General features: G+C 34.8%; 1 protein-coding gene across 1 annotated transcript in view; it reads right to left on the bottom strand.

The window, feature by feature from the left end:
* The window catches only part of LOC150110424 (protein O-mannosyl-transferase Tmtc3-like), a 123992-nt gene that overhangs the window by 8309 nt on the left and 97194 nt on the right, over positions 1-18489 (bottom strand). The window contains exons 8-13 of the mRNA XM_090398059.1: positions 13494-13631; positions 11496-11578; positions 9134-9206; positions 8658-8744; positions 6641-6714; positions 2371-2491 (exon numbers count right to left, since the gene is read on the bottom strand). Of these exons, the coding sequence (XP_090254185.1) occupies positions 2371-2491; positions 6641-6714; positions 8658-8744; positions 9134-9206; positions 11496-11578; positions 13494-13631 (576 nt within the window). The remainder of the gene's footprint in view (positions 1-2370; positions 2492-6640; positions 6715-8657; positions 8745-9133; positions 9207-11495; positions 11579-13493; positions 13632-18489) is intronic.

The following is an 18489-nucleotide window of genomic DNA, read 5'->3' as shown; positions in this document are numbered from 1 at the left end:
AAAAAAAAGAAATTATTCTCAAAATACCCTCTAAATATTTACGAAAACATATTTGCTTATAGTTGGTATGTAAAAATATAGAAGAAACGATAATATTTTAGTAGAATATACATGAAAACAACTTGCGTTTCGAAAGTAAATATAGTCACACTTTTGGTAAGGTGGGGTTTGGTGCACACAGCACACGTTACACCTCTGTACACTAACTTGCTTGCGCGCAACAGCCTGTCGTCTATCGTCGAGTAGCGGGTCAAGGGAGGGGAAGTTGAAGCATGACTCACTGCCACGCGTTGTTAAAAAGTTATAGTCAATTTAAAATCTTTGGGGGTCTGTGACACCCCTATCTTACTAACGCCGGGTTAAAAAAAGACCCACGAAAACAGTTGATACACAGTTTGTATCTACACAAAATACAAATTAACGATACTCGCATTACTTGATTATCAATATATTTAATTGAATATTTTTAAATGCCGACAGCTTTCTACGCTTTTTCATGTTCTGACTTACTGAACAACAAAGTCAAATTACACTTCTTCGTGTCTCTTTAAGTGTTATTTGAACTGAAATTTGTCTACAAAAATTCCGAAGGAAGTTTTAGAAATAAAGTAACATTAAGCAAAAAAATTCACCTGACTTCTATACGAAATCTTGAAAAAAAAAAGCGTAAAATGATTCACTCATTGCAGTTTGTTAAATTTAAATTGAATAGCATGCAACACAAAAACTTTTCTATCAGAAGTCAAGTCATGGAATACCTACAACTGAAAGCTAACGAATTGAGCAATACAATATGTAATCGGATTAATAAGGACAATTTACTCTGAAATTATTTCAACCTTATATGTTGAGCTATAATACACACACACACACACTGATGGTTAACAGTGTTTCAGAAGGCAATGAGATAGCCATGGATATGCATAGGAAAGCGATCGTTCATAGAAGCTAGCTTTCCTTGAGAAAGCTGGTTATTTCATCTTGACGTTAGGGACCAGAGGAACTATTAAATAAACAAGAAGATGTACCTCTTTCAGTTAACTCAACTGTACACTTGCATGCACTCAGTGCAATGGGAGAACTTATCGACTTCGAAATGCATATTAACATGGGGTGACATATCAGTGGCATTTTTATGTATTCTTGACAAAGGTAAAAGTGATTCACTTAAAATCACCTGGAAGCAACATTATCAGCCAATGGAAATGTGAGCATGCCACTTAACTCAGGAAACACATAGGAATAATAATCCGTATGCTAATATCAAAGGAGCGAATAATGCCCAGAAGAATGGTATGGAAATCTAAGTACTCCAAAGTAAAAATCGAGGATTAATTCAGAACTATACACGAATTCAGGTGAGTAGCAGAACGCTATGCAAAAATCTGTACGTTCTCAGTTTCCAAGTAAGGGCGGCTGCACATAAGCCAGACATCAACCATGGCAACAAACAGCATAGATTACATTGATGCTCTTTCCTCATGATTGTCCAGTGAAACGTTTGCTGAGTACAGAGCGATGAATCACATCAGATGGACGAGGGTGAGTGTGAGAAATTCACAGGGAACGTAAAATATCTAGATATAAAGTTTTCTGATGGAAGTGTGATGGTCTGAGCTGGTTCTCTTTATATGGACGCAGACCTTTAGTTGTAATGCCTGGAAAGATGAATACAGATGGATATGTATTGCTTCAATTGATAATGTCACACTTCTTAAGAAGTGATGCTGATAAAACTTTAATGACCTTCAGAAGGTCCCGGATGAAGTGGAATGTCAGATGTAGCTCAGAGCAGTGCATCCAACAAGGGTACGTGAACTGGGCATGCTGAAGGAAGAATGGCCGAAATACTTCACTCAAACAGCTGTCACTAGATATCTCGGATCTGAATTAAACAAGGTATAAATCTGTAGGATGAACTGAAATGTAGAATTAAGATACAACCAAAATGGCCCTCTCCATTAGTAGAACTGAGTAATACTTGAAAGAAAAATTCAAGCACAATATCACTAACTTTTATCCAGGAATTCGTAGAAATCCTTTCACAGTTTAACTGAAGTAGTCAATAAGCCAAATGTTGTATAAATAGGTTATTGATTTCTGTCAGTAAAGACATTTTTTCATTTATAGTGTTCCATAACTTATGATAATGAAAATGTGAAAGTTGACTGACTTTTATCTGTAGGAAATTTTCGTTTTCCCTTAGCGCCTTTCAAAATTAACATGTGAGTTTTCTAATGATGCTTAAATTTTCACGTAAGATCCACGATGCCAGGGTAACGGAGCATGAATTTGCTTGCAACTTGTATTCTTTTTGTGGTTGAACACCATAAAGTGATAACGATGGAAGCACCGCATTTTCTTTCTTACCTGTAATGCTTGCCGAAACCATTCCTCCGCGCTGTGATAATCTCCCACCTTCACAGCTAACATGCCGAGGTTAAAGTATACAGTCTCGTCGGCTAGTCCTAATTCTGCGACACGGCGCAACCTAGGGGTAAAAAAAAAAAAAAAATAAATAAGAAGAAGAAAGATTCAAGAGACATTCACTAAGACAATTTTCAGTAATACGCTCACTTTAGAAAAGAATTTAAAAAAAATAAATATATTTTAAGCAGCGAAAACGAAAGCGACTCCAATGCCGAAGGCCATATTCTCATTAGCTCTTTGGTAAATTTCAAAACTTTCTATATTTCTCTATAAAATATGAATGGATCTATAATGTCCTCTATTATAATATCTTGGTTATTCCAAATTGAAGTCTTTTGGCTTTATATATCACTAATTAAGATAAAAGAAATAAATTTGTACAATAATTCTTCTATTTGTGAATTTTTTTTTTTCAAATTATTTCCATTCGTTTACAAGTTATTTGTCGTATTTTTTTTTTTTTTGTTATGTCACGTCTTTTTTTTTTTTTTTTTTTTGAAAATTCCAGAAATGTGTGAATAGCGTGTGTGCAATGTAACCAAAGCAGTGGATTCGAATCCCGTTATGTCATGGATATTTCGGAATGTCTTTAGATGGCAGAATATGATTTTCATCACTATGTGTGATTAAAAAAAATGATTCCAGTTGTGAAGTTTGCTAGTAGAGATATCTGGAGTTGTTTCTCCTGGTTTGGATCAGGATTTTGGGTACGGTGCCCAAGAGCAGGCAGATTACAACATTTTTCTGGATAATACAATGCTTCCTACATTGTGACAGTTTTCTTACTCCATGTGGGCGCAAACAGCAGCATAGTGTGAGGAAAATACTGTGGGGAAAAAAGCCTCAACTGATCATCAGAGTGTCCGGATATCAGATCAGTAAAACATCTTAAGATGAAGTGGAGTGTCAGGTGCAGGCCAAATTAGAACATCTAACAGCGGTATGTGGACTAGTATTTATGTTGAAAAGGAATAATGATCCAAAATACCTGCTTTATATTATTACAAGCTGATGAACAGAATGTCTAAAAGGATCATGTCTAAAAAAAAGAGCCCAATCACTTATTCTTCAGGTGTATGAGATTTTTTTTAATAAAGAGAAATAAATAAATGAATGTTGAAAATCATTATTATTTAGCACAGTGACGGAGAACCTTTTCAGGACAAACTCCCAAAAAATATAAAAATAAGTTACTTAAATATAAAGAGCTAATAAGCTTCATTTCGGCGATATAAACAATATTTTAAATTAAGGAGATATAAAATCCACATTGTTTTAAAACCGAATAAGAAACTCAAAGATTGGAATAAAATTGCGTTCTTTTCGCTATACCCTTTGGTATCTATTTGGTTTAGCTACTCACTGATGAAGCCTCAAAAAAGGCTGAAACTGGTCTGGGTAGTGACCTCCCTCCATAATGTAATAACAGCATACATTTCCTAGGAAATGGGTTTTTACATTATGGAAAATACCTAAGAATAGCGATCTGAACTTTCCCCATCTTTGCAACGAGTTGTCCGATATTGTACTACGTACTAGGGTCACTTGCATTAGCTCACGCTAGTGATCGCCGATACTTTATAGTTTACTATATTCGGCATGAAACTCTCTGATTCCAATCTTTGAGTTTCTTATTCGGTTTTAAAACAATATGGATTTTATATCACCTTAATTTAAAATATAAAAATAAGATTTTCGAGTCCAGTTAAGACTGCCTACTTGTAACGTTTTTAATATGAATTTCACCCATATAAAGGAATTTATAGCACCTTAGTATTTGTCTTTGGGGTTACAAAATCGAGAAGGGAAATGCAAACTACCAGGTCCACAGGTTTACAATGCACCAATAAAATTCAATTTAACTATTAAAAATTAGTTAAAACTTTATTTTTCTTTCAGGCTTGCCATAATGAATTAAAACTAAAATGGAAGAAAGAAATAGTCCAAAGCGTGTGTAAAAATACCTTTTTAAATGTAAGCATAGAATACGTTCGGTTTGTGGAGAGACCAAATATGGTCTCTCCACATTTTTGTATTCTTCTTCTTGGTCTTTTTCACTCAATTTTAATTTTTTTTCATTCCACGCATTCTTTTTTTTTTGGTATTCTTGATAATGACATTCTAACTACACGTCTAAACCATTTCATGCCGCAGTTCGGTTCGCAAGCATTTCTTTAACATTTTTTACTCTCAAAAGATTAAATAAGATATTTCTAATGTCTATATTTCATTTATTTTCTTTCTTCGTTTTTTTTTTCGTCGACATTATCCCCAGAACTTTCATTTCTATTGCTTGTATTCTACTTAAGCCTACATTTTTGTGTTAATCTTCGTGTCTTTGCTGCATAAAATAAAAGGGGCAAAAAGTAAAATAAGCAGCAAAAAATATGCAGTCTTTCTTTCTGTTTTGATACAGGAATTTGAGAACATTTAAGGAATTTGCTAATTAAAAGCTTACACTTCAGTGGGTCCTCACATTCTCAAATTAGATTTACTTACGCTGTTAAAAACTGTCCTAGTGAGATTCTCTTCATTATCTCCTTATTTAAACTCTTCCCATCACTTGAAATTATACTTTCCAAATATCCAAAGTCTGTAATACTCTTCAAGACTTGCGCTTTGAGTCTAAAATCATTAACTTGTACATTTTTTCTACGATTTAAAACCTGTTATTATTCTTTTTGCTATTAATATGTAATTCATATTTCTGTGTCACACTCTTTCATTTATCCAATTTCTCTTGTATCCCCCTCTTCTTCTGAATATGCTCAAATCACCACGTTATCTGCAAACATAGCTGTTTCTCTTTTCTGGTCATTAACCGTACACTCTTCATCATCACCACACTGAACAGGAATGGAGATAAGATACTACTTTGTCACACTCCATTATTAAGTGTAAACCACACTTCCAATGATCAAATTTAGTCTTCACACAGCTCTAACATTTAACATACATATTCTTGAGCATAATTATTTCTTATTTTCCTATACCGATATTTCCTATTTTTGTTTTTTACCTTAAACGAAATTTAAGGCTTTTTACAAATCAGAAAAGCAATAAATGTGCTTTATCAAATTCCTAGTCTCTCCAACATTTCTCTTAGAGCAAAACTTACCTATTTTATTCCTTATTCTTAATGACATTTCTTTTACAAATCTTTGACCATTTACACATAATATTATTCTTCAATAGTCACGATACTCCTTCATTGATACACCTTTACATGTATATTTATCCTTTTTAAATAAATATTTAGTAACAATTAGTATATTTCATAAGAATATGTGTATGTTCGTGCGTGCCCGCGCTCACTAAGAAAAAAATTCATGTTTCAGAGATTCAAACATCAATTTTGATTGGAATGTCTAGAATTGAAATTGCAAAAAAACTTTATTCCCCAAAAAATGTTAATTTTATGTTTGACAACAGGGTATTAAATAACTTATTACGAAGCATGTGTTTACAAAATAAAAACCACAATATGAATCGTTTGTTTCCTCCCCTAAACTTATTAATACAAATTTAGGCTCTGGGGATAGTTTGGTGGCGAGCCACCACCATTATATTTGTTCCGCATATGCCGCTGTACGCCATAGATTCTGCACTACTAATATAACGGTTGTCAACACTAATTTAACTGGACCTTTTCCTAATATATTTTAATAAAGAAAAATTAAATAAAGAGTGAAATAATAATTTTGATAAATTCCGACAAAAAAATTAAAGCAAAATAATTAAAATGATCAAAGTAAGAATGAAAGAGAGCTATCAGGTTAAGTCTGCTGCCAAATAGTGAGAAAAGGTTTCGGTATTAGCATATGCACGAGGTGGCAGCGACATTTTGATGTATTTAGTTTCTGTATTGAATATTTTTGTTCCCAGTCGATTACACTAGATGATAGAAATCTCATTCTCTCTATCTATCTATCTACGGAATATCAATTTAAGTTTTTCTTATATTTGCTGATTTAAAATAGCAATTCCAATTTATATAAAAGTATGATGACTAATTAAGGTTTTATTAAATTTTGAAATAAAATAGTTAGCCCCCCCCCTGCATATCGATATATAATACTCGATAATTCAAACAGAACATCTATTCTTCGCTCTAAATAACTTTAGCTCTCTTCCGTCCACTTGGGGGCGTGTGTTTCATAATTCACATACGTAGTCAATAGTACTGATTTTATAAAAAGGTGTTAATTACCTTTGAACTGCAACGTCTTGCAACTGGTACAATCCCTCGACTTGTATCAACCTCGCCGAAGCAAGCAGAGAAGGCTGAAAAATGGGAAAAATAATCAATCAGTCATGTGACAGCGAACAGAAAAGAACTCGCAGCATTGCGCCATCTATTTAACATTCTTAATAAGCTTCCCATCACACACACGATACTTCCGTGAATTAGCGACCCATAAAATTGTGATGTACTTAAAGACTGGTTGCCGCATGGCATACCGGTAATATTGGATAAATTAGCCTGAGTACGTTCAGTGATTTATAATCAGCGCGGTAACAGCAATGATTATAACGTATTCACGTTAAATTTTCTAAGTATTTCGAAGTACTTTCGCGGATATATCGACGAAACAGACTACACTTAAGAGAGTATTTCAATAGCGGCTATGAGTGGCAACAATTCACTTTCATCTAGTTGCCTGCAATCCTTCAGTGGATTTTATGCAACCAACAAAATATATCAAGAGATATTCAAAACATGCCAAATGAGCCCATATGAAATATTTTCGAACTATAAAATTTATTTATTATTTTTTATTTGTTTTAATATTTTTTAATATTTTTTCACTGAATAGATCGGAAAATATTATTTACGTCAGTATTGGTTGTTATATTTGGCTACTTTGTTTTTGTTATATTTGGATCTTGGCTACGCGGACGACCTGAACGTCATGGCGCATCAATGGGACCACGCAGTGGCATTGGTTACTGCTATCGAAGAAGCTGCAGAAGAAGTTGGCCTGAAGATAAACGCCGAGAAGACAAAATACCTTTTTATGAGTCGCCATGCTGCTCAAGATCCAGAGGGAGCTGCACAGTTTGAGAGGGTGAACGTATTTAGGTAGTTGGGTTCTTTTTGTGACTGAAGACAACAAAGTTGAGGATGATGTCCAGAATCGGATAAATGCTGCGAATGTGGCCTATTATCAGGTGCGTCTCCTTTTCGCCTCGCGCTTGCTGTCTTGGACTACAAAGGTGGGACTATACAAGACTTTGATCAGGCCTGTTCTCCTCTACGGTGCTGAAGCGTGGACTCTCACTGCGAGACAAGCCGATCACCCGAGAGTATTCGAGAACAAGATGCTACGACGTACCTATAGAGGGGTCATGGCAGACGGAGTCTGGAGGAGGCGGTCCAATGCTGCCATACACGTTTTATACAACTCGGCAGACGTCTTGATGGAGCTGCAGGCCCGTCGTCTTCAGTAGCTGGGGCATCTGTACCGTATGGATCCCGAAAGGACTGTGAGACAAGTGTGGGAGGCCCTACCCCGATCAGGGACTCCTCCAGAGAGATCGAGAAGGAGATGGGCAGATCAGGAGAAGGAAGACCTGCAGGCTGTCGGGCTGGAGACCAGATCGTGGCGGACAGTCGCAGAGGACCGTGCCCAGTGGCGACATGTGGTGCTTGAGGCCCAAAGTCCCCCCGGGCTGATAGCGCCTGGCTAATGTAATGTATGTATCGGTTGTTATGAAACTTTAAACTATATTTTTACTTATTATTAATATTTAAAAATAATAGGTTAACTCTTGTATAAAAAGGCAAAGGCAAATTCTTTACACTATACGATTTAAAATATTCAATACAATTAATAAATGCGTATACTTATATATATTAAATTCAAAAATAGTTCTTTTTTTTGTTCCTAATAGACTATTTGTTAACTCCTTGTTAACGAATCGGGTGGAATATGACCAAGAAGTACAAAAAAAAAAAAAAAAAAGTTGCAATCCCCACTCATATAGATGAATTTGACTATTTCTACCATTTAAAGAGTTCAAGTGGAAACATCATATTTTTTTTTAGTTATTTTCTGTAGATATTACTTGGAAATTCAATTGGAAATTCAATTAATCTAATGCATGCTAGTTTGCCTTTATTACAGAGTACGCGCTTGCTCTAACACAATAATATATACAACACATGAGTTAACTAGAGAGTCAATCTCATTACAGCAAGGAGTAATCTTGATCAAGTGGATTACCTCATGATGAGGATCGTAGTTTAACGCCCTGTTGAAGAGAGTCAAAGCTTCGTTGGCCTTGCCTTGTTCTGTCAGCACAATACCTAGCTAAGAAAAAGGGAGAAAAATCTTAAGAGAAAATTCTACAAATACCATTACAATTTATATACATAAAATTATATACAATTACAGTAAAGATGGAAAATAGATCTCTTCTCACACGAGGTGTCATCATCAAGTGTCGAGACTGATTCTTTCGATAGACAACACTGTTTTGTGTAGAGTGAAATTTTTGGACAAGCTACTGCTTGCGATTACAGCTATCGGTAATGAAATGGTTAGAATAAATGAGTTAAGCGCACAGAAACCTCCTTCAAACAAGGATCTGTTTTGGGCTCCATAAATGCGGAATTTATTTTAAGTTCATAGTTTCAGTCTCGATACTGTTTGTGAAATTAAGTGTGAGCAAACTGTGGCTTAATGCTTGACATACTTACGTTATAAAGCATGTTGGGATCTTCTTCGTCTTGCTGCAGCGCCTTTTCCAGAACGAATTCTGCTTCGCGTGTCCTGAAATTGACATCAGCAAATTAGTGAAACGGTCGTAGTTTATCATGAAACGTTTTATCATACCAAAGACATTGTCAAATATCATTACAAATCCATATAGAATATTGCACTACTAATATGTTCTAGGAAGGAATTACTTATAAAGTCTAATTAAGTATTTTTCTATTGCAATCACTCAGAAAATATATTCCACCTTTTCTAGAGCATTCAACACAAGTAATGGTGAATCGTGTTACTTCAAATTGACACAAATAATACCTTCCCTAATAATATTTTTGGTTTACAGATCAAGTGTTGATCAATTTTATTAAACTGAACCAACTAGTTTCGCCACACTTTAACTGTTGGCATATTCAGGGCACTTATAAGTTTAAACAATCTCACAATTATGCGTAACTGCAAAACTTACAAAAATAACTGTAAAACACTGACTAGAATAATTACAAATAGAATAGTATCGAACGTGCGTGAAACGCGTATCGCGTGTAAAAGGTTAGCTAACTGTTGCTAAGGAACTTTCTGTAGTTTGTATTAAAGTTCATTTCTTCCGTTTTTAAAGTTCTGATTAGGGTTTTCATTTTTTGACATAGCCAATGTGTTCCTTTGGCCTGATTTTGAGGATTCTCAGTCTTTCCGATGTAACTAGAGCCACACGAGCATGGAATATTATAAACTCCAGCATATTTATAGAAAGGGTGGTTGTCTTTTGGAGATCTTAGTAGTGTACGAATAGATTCTATTGGTTTAAATGTTACTCTTATTTTGTGTTGATTGAGGAGGCTGGCGAGCTTGTAGGAGATGCCACTTACAAACGGAATTACAATAGGTTTTATATATTGAACATCTTCTTGTTCTTTTTGTGGTGGTTCAGACTTTATTGACTAGTCTTCTTGGATAGCCATTCAAGTACAGATTGTTGGAAATTAATGTTAACTCATCTCGAAGGGTCTCATTGTCTGTTGTGATGCGAATCGCTCTATTCTTTAACATGTGTAAAATGCTGAATTTATGTGAGATGTGGTGAGAGGAGCTGAAATGCAGGTACTTCGATCAACACTTGATCTGTAAACCAAAAATATTATTACTAATTCTCAGGATCAAGAAAATAAACCTTTATTATGAATACCTTCCCTATTTCATGATTATATTGTTCAGAATCACTGTTTAAGGTCATTGATTGCAAATAGTTTTGCATTGATTGCAATAGTTTTGGTCTGGTTCATCCAGATGGCGCTACTGTTATATTATCAAAACAGAAAACCAATATCCTAACATCGATATTTCGCAAGAAAGACATAGGAACAATCTCCTTATCCTGGAAAAAAAAACCTCATTTTGATAATGAGGGTGTTTTTCGCCAAATGTACATGGCTTGGAAGTAAGCACATATCCAGGATTCTTATAATAATCCTGGATATGTGAATAAGAAGATGTGGATAAGATAAGATTTCTTTCTCTCTTATAAGCTGAATGGCCACGTTTCTCTTTGGCCGTTCGTTCATGTCATGTCATGGAAGATGGGTAGATAAAGAGATGCACATCCGGGTTTTTTTCATCAGGAGAGTGGAGAATTAACTGGTGTCATTGAAAGGTGACAGGATTTCTCCTTGCAGAAATTTAGATTATTTTTAACCCAAAAAACGTAAAAGTCAACTGATAGCATAAAACTAACAAGACATGCCAAAGTTTAAACACTGATTTGTATGCAATTTTTCAAGTTTAATATTATTCTCGTTTAGATTCTTCACTTCAAAAATCTTTATTTCACATTTTCTTAAATTTGTTAATTCCGAGATCAAAGGACACAATATTATATTTCTTAGGTTTACATTTAACTCTGACTTTTTAACTAATAAAAACTAACAAACTCGGAAATGTTTAATTTGAAATAATATACGCGCCCTTTACTTCTCCTAGGTGACTACTATGTTCAAAGCGACAAAATATTTTCTGTTCAGATCAAAAAATTCCATCTTTTCGTTCTATAACAGCGGTTGTGTGATATCAAAATATATCTCACCTACGTTGCTAATTGTATGACAGATTTTAATCCTTTCACGGATGGGATGTACGTAAATAATAATGTGAAATATGACTTGCAGATGATCGCAATAAACTCACTTCTTACATATGTAATTCTAATTATAGAAATTCTGTGATATTAAGCTCGAAAGGCCTCCTTTATTATATGAAAAAAATCCAAAAGGCAGATTTTGGCATAGCAAAAAAAGTGCTGCAGTTTTGCATTAAAATAATGTTTGGAATGTAGAAGTATGAGAGTATATTTACCTGTTTGTTCTCAGCATGAGACTCCCCCATCCGACGTAGGCTTCCGTGTAATCTGTCCGCAAACTGACCACGTGAGCATACAACTGAAAAAACAGAACATTCAGTCTAAGATTAATCACAGTGAAGTCAAAAACATGCAATTCATTAATGTATGTTGATGTTTTAAGCATCTATAACAATAACATTCTAAAATTAAACTTATTAATTTATTCGTTTATGCATCTGAAAAAACAAAAAGATTAAGGTTAGCGAGTTCGAAGCCTAACGTTAGTCAGCAATGAGAAAAGGTAATATTTTATTAAAGGAATAAGAAACCCATAAAACAATGCTAAAATATGACGCAAAGCATTTAATTTCCATTTGTAGTGTGAGCAGAAATTTTGAGATCTTGAAATTCATTTGATTTTAAATTATTCATTATAAATTACTTAAAATTAAATGCTCTTTCAGAGATATTTGGGGTATTTTCTCGGTTTTTAAACCTATATTGCATTTAAACCAAACGTGGGAGTGATGATTTTTTTATTAATTTTATTATTATTATTATTATTTGCATTTTTATTTTATTTTTTAATAGTTCAGAAATCCTACTCTAAAAAGGTCGACCTGTATTTTTTTTTATTTAGGTGATTAGATCTAATACAGATCTTCACTCTCACACTAACCCATCCTGAATATCCCTGAAACATTTCCATTTCCAAAAAAAAAAAGAAAAAAAAAACGTGTAGAAAACGCAAACCTAGCTCATTAATTAATTTTACGCTCATTATAATTTTTGCATAGTAGGAAATTCTCATAATTATAAAAGGTTTATTATATAACGCTGACAGAGCTTTTGATAAAATTGTGTTAATTTTGGTAATGGAAAAAAAAAAACGTGGGGCGCACAACTTGGAGATTTCTCCCGAAAAATTCAGAAGGATTTTCTGTTATTCTTAATAACGATGAAATTTGTAAACCTAAGAAATGGATGTTTCATTTTCCTGATTTTGATTTATTTCTTTGACTTACTATTCGATTTATTTCTTTGACTTGCTATTTGATCTGTCTGTTATATGTTTCTATATGTTCATATTTGATTTATTTCTTTGACTTGCTATTTGATCTGTCTGTTATATGTTTCTATATGTTCATATTTGATTTATTTCTTTGACTTATTTCTTTGTGCCCTGACCCCGTAGTCTCGCTTTCCGTGGGGAGAAAAGCCATCCTAAACAATGCTCAGATTCGACTTATTATATTGCACAGTGCTCGGTGGGCTTATTCAGTGGACCGTTGAAAATCTGTGGTATGGAATGAGGAATCAGGATAATAATGCGCATTCTTCAGATTAAGAAGTCCGGGCATATCGGCTGCTAGGAGAATCTTGTTTATTAATGCATTATCTAAATGTTTAAGTGAAGCGTGAGGGCCATAGCGTTAGGGTGCAAGGGCTACTTGTTTGGCACCAGACATTGTAAGGACGTTTCAGACAATTTTGGCTTGCCTGAAATTTAATAGTTCTACGAAAACAAGGTGAATCATCACCATAAAACTGCGTCCTGTCATAGTACAATGTGTACAACATGATTTGACAAAATAGAAGTGTAAAAGTTGGCTTGGTTAAGAGAACAGACAAGTGCATTGTGTGAACCAACTATACAGAGCGCCGTATCATTTTTTGCAACATAAGGTATATTTGGTACTTGCATTGTACGAGAGAATATCCGAAATGAATAAAAGGTGAATGAAACGGTGATGTAAGTGTGAATAAAAAGAAGCGGAGTTCGGTGAATTACAATCAAGAACCACAAAGGTCACTACAGCTACAGGGCGGCAGATGAAAGACCGAAGGCCATCGGTTGGACACCTCCGATGTAATGTTTAATGTCTTAATACAATATTCATCACCGTAATTTATTGCTTAATGCGATAAACACTTCGGAATGCTTTCAACGCCGCAATATGTTAGATCAACGTGGGATTAAAATGCACGAAGCAAAGGAGCACTTTCCTTACTCTGTCTGCTTCTTCCAGACGAGATGAATTCTTCGATATCAGCGTGGCTAGTTGCAGCAGGGCTTTCAAGTGATGCGTTGTAACTCGATTATCTTGATCGTGGGTCGCCAAGTCTGGTTTTGGCAGCAACGCTTGAGCCTGCAAATAAGAAAAGTTAAAGATCATTTAGTGCTAACTTTCTCGCCGGTGGTTGCCAATTAAATTATTTTTCTCAAAGTAAATAAAGCAAGTCAATATTTAAAAATATAGAAATAGGATTCTGCTATATTCAGAATTACAAATAAAAGAAGATTAATGGATCTTGTAACAATTTTCAGTTACTGAAATATTAGCTAAACGCTGAACATATCTTTGAAATAATTGTGGATTTTTGCTGTTGGCAAGTTGGAAATGCAGCAAAGGAAAAAAAAAACAAACAAACTTGTGAGAATTTAACGTGATTTTTTTTCGATCTTTCGTCTGTTTGTTTGGGAGAAAAATCAGACTTTCCTGGAGAATGTACCTGATCGTACAGAAGCTATTAACAGCCGCATGTTAACATGAACTGGAAATACTCTGTATTCTTACACTTCCAGAGATATTAAATAAAATAAAACTTAGGGACAGAAGAGGTAGGAAAATGTTTTAAATATTTTGGTATCCTTTCATCAGAGAGTCCAGATACTCTAGAATACTCCTCCAGAGCCAGTAAGCTCTGGAAGAGAAACGAAGACATTTTAGGTTTTTTTTTATGCTAGGAATTTTTTGCGTGTAAGAAAACTGAAGTAGATGATGAAATAAACTGGAAATTCTTCACTGGGTTATTTTATCTGCATAATAATAATAATTTAATCAAGAGTGAGAGCATGCAATGTACCCTTCTTACCTTCATATATGCATCTTCTGCCTCTCGGTACATCTTCAAGTTAGTATAGACATTTCCAAGATTTAAGTAACCCATAACATCATCTGGATGTACCCTAAAATAGATCATGAATAATGCGGTGATTATTTATAAGATAAGCCTGGATGATCACTAACAGTTATACGACTCAAAGTCTAAAGGGCTACTACTGAAATGTTAAATATAATCAAGCGGTAAAATATTTCGCATGCACGGAGAGAATCATATTGTAATGTGCATTCCTTTGTGATGTCATTTAAAATGTAAGTGTAAATAGCTATAACGTAATGCTTTTTTTTGCAAAAAAAGAATGTTATGCAAGAATTGAGATCTTCGTAAACATTATAACAAAATAGATTAGTTTTATATCTTTGTCAGAGAGCAAACCAGTTCGTATGTATGTGTGTGTGTGTGTGATTTCAAAATTAAGCTAATTACGATTAGAGAAGTAGCCCATAATTACATTACCATTCATAGAAATCGAAGGAAACACACACTGAACTCTGTAATATATTTCATCTACTTCCTGTTTTGCATGACTGTCTGAATTAGTACGCGAATCACATTCATCGAATATTTCATTTTCAAAAATAACAACATTCTGTGGCTTTTGTCACTTCCGAACTTTCAATTAATCCTCATAACTGAAATTTCTTTTCAATTACACGCACTGAGATTGTCTTTTACAGCGATGATAAGGACAGATTCAAGATCCATATAGAATTAAATATTATACATTTATAGAAAGGCCAACCTACGTTATTGGATATGCAGGAAGCAAAAGCTGTAGAAAGTTGAAGCAAATGAATTGGAGTTTATAAGAACTTTTCTTGGACTTTACAGACTCCTGTAAAAGAGTATGTAACGTCTAAGAAAAAAACAATTGATGCTAACTTTTGTCATCATTAAATTAAACATTATCGCTCCCCTATTCTTCATCTTCTTTTGAGAATAGTGTTAAGATTTATATTTAAAAAGTTATCACAGATGTTTTAAATATTTTTCACGTTTGTTTAAATGGAAAGATCTTGATTTTATATTAGAAAGATTCGCGAAAGAAATATATCCTTATTTTAGTAATATTGGAACTGAAACCGCTTAAAATCGAAGTGAAAATATGAAAAAAAATCTGTGCACAACACTCAAAATCGCAGCAGGCTTTACCAACTACACATACTGTCCACTTTTTTCTAATTAGAAACTTTAATTTTACGGCATGTGACTGTCAATAGCGATCCTCTTTAATTTCCGGCGCATAGTTCGGTAAGATATGGGGGTCGGGAACTGCCTTCATTAAATCCTTCGGTCAATTGCTGAACACGAAGTCCTGTTTGTACGTACAAGCTTTCTCAGACGACGGCGATCTCGTTCCTGAAAGATTGTCTTAGGACCACATTGCGCCGCTCAGACAAGCAATGTGGGTTATTTTCCCACTTATTAAACACCGGGATATCTCACCTTTTGAGAAACCAGTCAGCCTCTGATGTTTTCAAAATCCTGGCTTCAGCTAGACGGGCGCCCACAATAAGCCCTTTATCGAACTCCGATAGATCCTTTGTTTTTACAGTTGTGATTAATACTGTTGAGGATTGCTGACCAGCAGCATTCTTAAATAGTTATCTAGAACATGTGATGACGCATGTGAGCGAGTATTTTGCATATACGCTGTGTAAGAGACATGATGATGAGGTCTTTTTAACCCGCTACAGGTTGAATGCCTCTACCATTACGGGAGGGTTGGGTCTACTTCTCCCATGGTGACCCAGTCCAACTTGGGAGCGTGTTTATTCACTTGTACGAATGAATGAAGGTGGAAGACAATCACAAACATCCATGTCTAGTCAGGGTTCGAACCCGCAGCCCCTTTTCTTGAGAACGGACACGCTGACCACTTAGCCAACCAAGCCGGTATACATTTGCATTGATGGTTCTAATTCAGTAGCCGGTATGTGGATCCATTCTAGCTGCTTAAGGGGTGACCATTCATCAGCACACCGACGAGAAGTTGGTAATCACTTCGTGCTACTTAAGGCAGATCCAATTTTTCTACGTACAATGTTCATATCCATATTCTGCGTAATTTTATCCCCTAATCCGTGTTAGAATTAAAATATTTTCTTCATCAAGAGAAGATTGATTCGTTTGCTATTTACAATATTCCCCAGCAACTTACGATGTTTTGAGATGGGTGCATATTAAGTAGGTGAACTGCGTTTTTGCAATATGCCAAAATTCGAGATGAAGAAACTTGAAATTCCAGAATGAACGAAACAATGGTTTTACCTCCATGTGAGACCTCCTAATAACTCACCCTTAGCTGAGAAGTTTTTGAAATCTTCCCTTCAACCCAATATCATCTAGGGAATTAAGACCTTTATTTTGGCCTACCCAATTTGTCTAGTGGGCAGTGTTATCAAATAGTCTAGTGGGTGATCTTCACCAACCAGGCTATGGATTCGAAATCCTACTGCAGGTAGGATGTTCGTGAATATCTTCGGGAGGGTCATTCATTGCATCGCAGTGTGTGTGTGCGCGTGTATGTGCGCGCGCGCGGGACCATCACCTCGTTATTTGGAGAAGTAAAGCGAGCAGTGTTCCAGGTCATCTAATCCTCAGCTTACTCACAATACTAATACTAATGTGTCATTAGTGTTAGTACCACTGGGCTCACATGACAAAAAAATGATATTTACAACAAAAAGGAGTTGTCATTATCAATAGAACAGGAACTTATTCTGATACTTTGATAAATCACTTGTAATTTTCCCAAGTAATTTATTTAATCTTAAAGAGAACATTTACAATGACCAGTAAGGCCATTAGAATTAACGAACTTCGCGAAGACCAATGCAGTGGGTCAATTCTTGCTATTCACATAATCAGGAGCTTTAAATTAAAATTTTGGTTTGGTGAATTACAAGTGAATACCATTACACATTTTTCTTAAAATCAAGACCTCCACACGATATCTTGTGAACATGTTTCTTTAACTTAATAAACTTAACTTTGCATTGGCTCAAAGAGTGGTAATTAAATATAAAGTTGAATACATTTTATTGTCATCTATCTGTCAAGAAATTATATTGTAAAAATTAGTATTGTATATTACATTATTATTGTCGAATGATTCTAATTGACATGCTGATTATTGCTCAATTTAAATAGTGAATTCAAGGAACTTGTAATAACTTCTTTAGAATAATTTCTGTATATAATTAAAATACGTTTGAATATTTAATGTTACATGCTTTAAAATAAGATAATTTGGCACAGAGAGAGAAAGCGATTGTTAAAAATAAGCATTAAGTTCATTTATAGAAAGAATAAGATTAAGCATAAGAAATGATCTTGTTTATTGTTAAAAAATGTTGAAATATCGGTGGGGGAAAATGGGAAAATAGGGTAGTTCCATTCGTTCAATGAAGAGACCTGATTATCGGTCCTTTAGATCTAAGTCAGAGATCATCTAAGTGCTCTTGTCTTTGTAATTCTGATTTAGCGGAATCATCGTTGACCACTCATTCACGTCCGTTTTCTGTGAGGTTAGTCCCAATGTGCGTTCGCTTGCCTGTTTCTCAGTTTTGAGGAGAAAATAGATCTTCTCTTAACAAAATTTCCAGGAGAGAAGCGAATGCCATTTCCACTTATCCCATAAAAAAGATTTCCGAAGCAGGCGATCTTAGAGAATCCGTTTTGGCAGCGTAAACTACCGAAGACACAACCATAAAATATATCAATAGATAAACTAACTTCCACTCATTTCCACGAATCCAAATGATGGCGAAAATTTCTAAGCGACCTGCTTCAGATTCGTTCAAGAATCGAAAATAATAAAGAGAAATTCTAAACGGCATTTCCAGTCCTGATATATGCAAATGGCACAGGGGGACTTAGAGCCAACGGAGTTATCGTAGCGAAACGCCGGCACTATATTACATCCCCATTAACCCTGAGTTTAATGAATATTCGGATCATTAAATCCAAAGACAGTCATCAATTTCGTAATTACTGAATTAACTAGCAATAATTAACGCTTAATTTATATTGCTATAATATGGTAGGAGAAAAACAGATTTCTTTGATCTTTAAAATCCGATAATTTCGTCCGTTCAA

The sequence above is a fragment of the Typopeltis vanoorti genome, chromosome 1 (assembly GCF_054136105.1).
Source record: "Typopeltis vanoorti isolate ZY-2024b chromosome 1, IOZ_Tvanoo_1.0, whole genome shotgun sequence".
NCBI classification, from domain to species: domain Eukaryota; kingdom Metazoa; phylum Arthropoda; class Arachnida; order Uropygi; family Thelyphonidae; genus Typopeltis; species Typopeltis vanoorti.
Note: the sequence above shows the minus strand (reverse complement) of the source record. Positions and strands in the feature narration are given on the sequence as shown.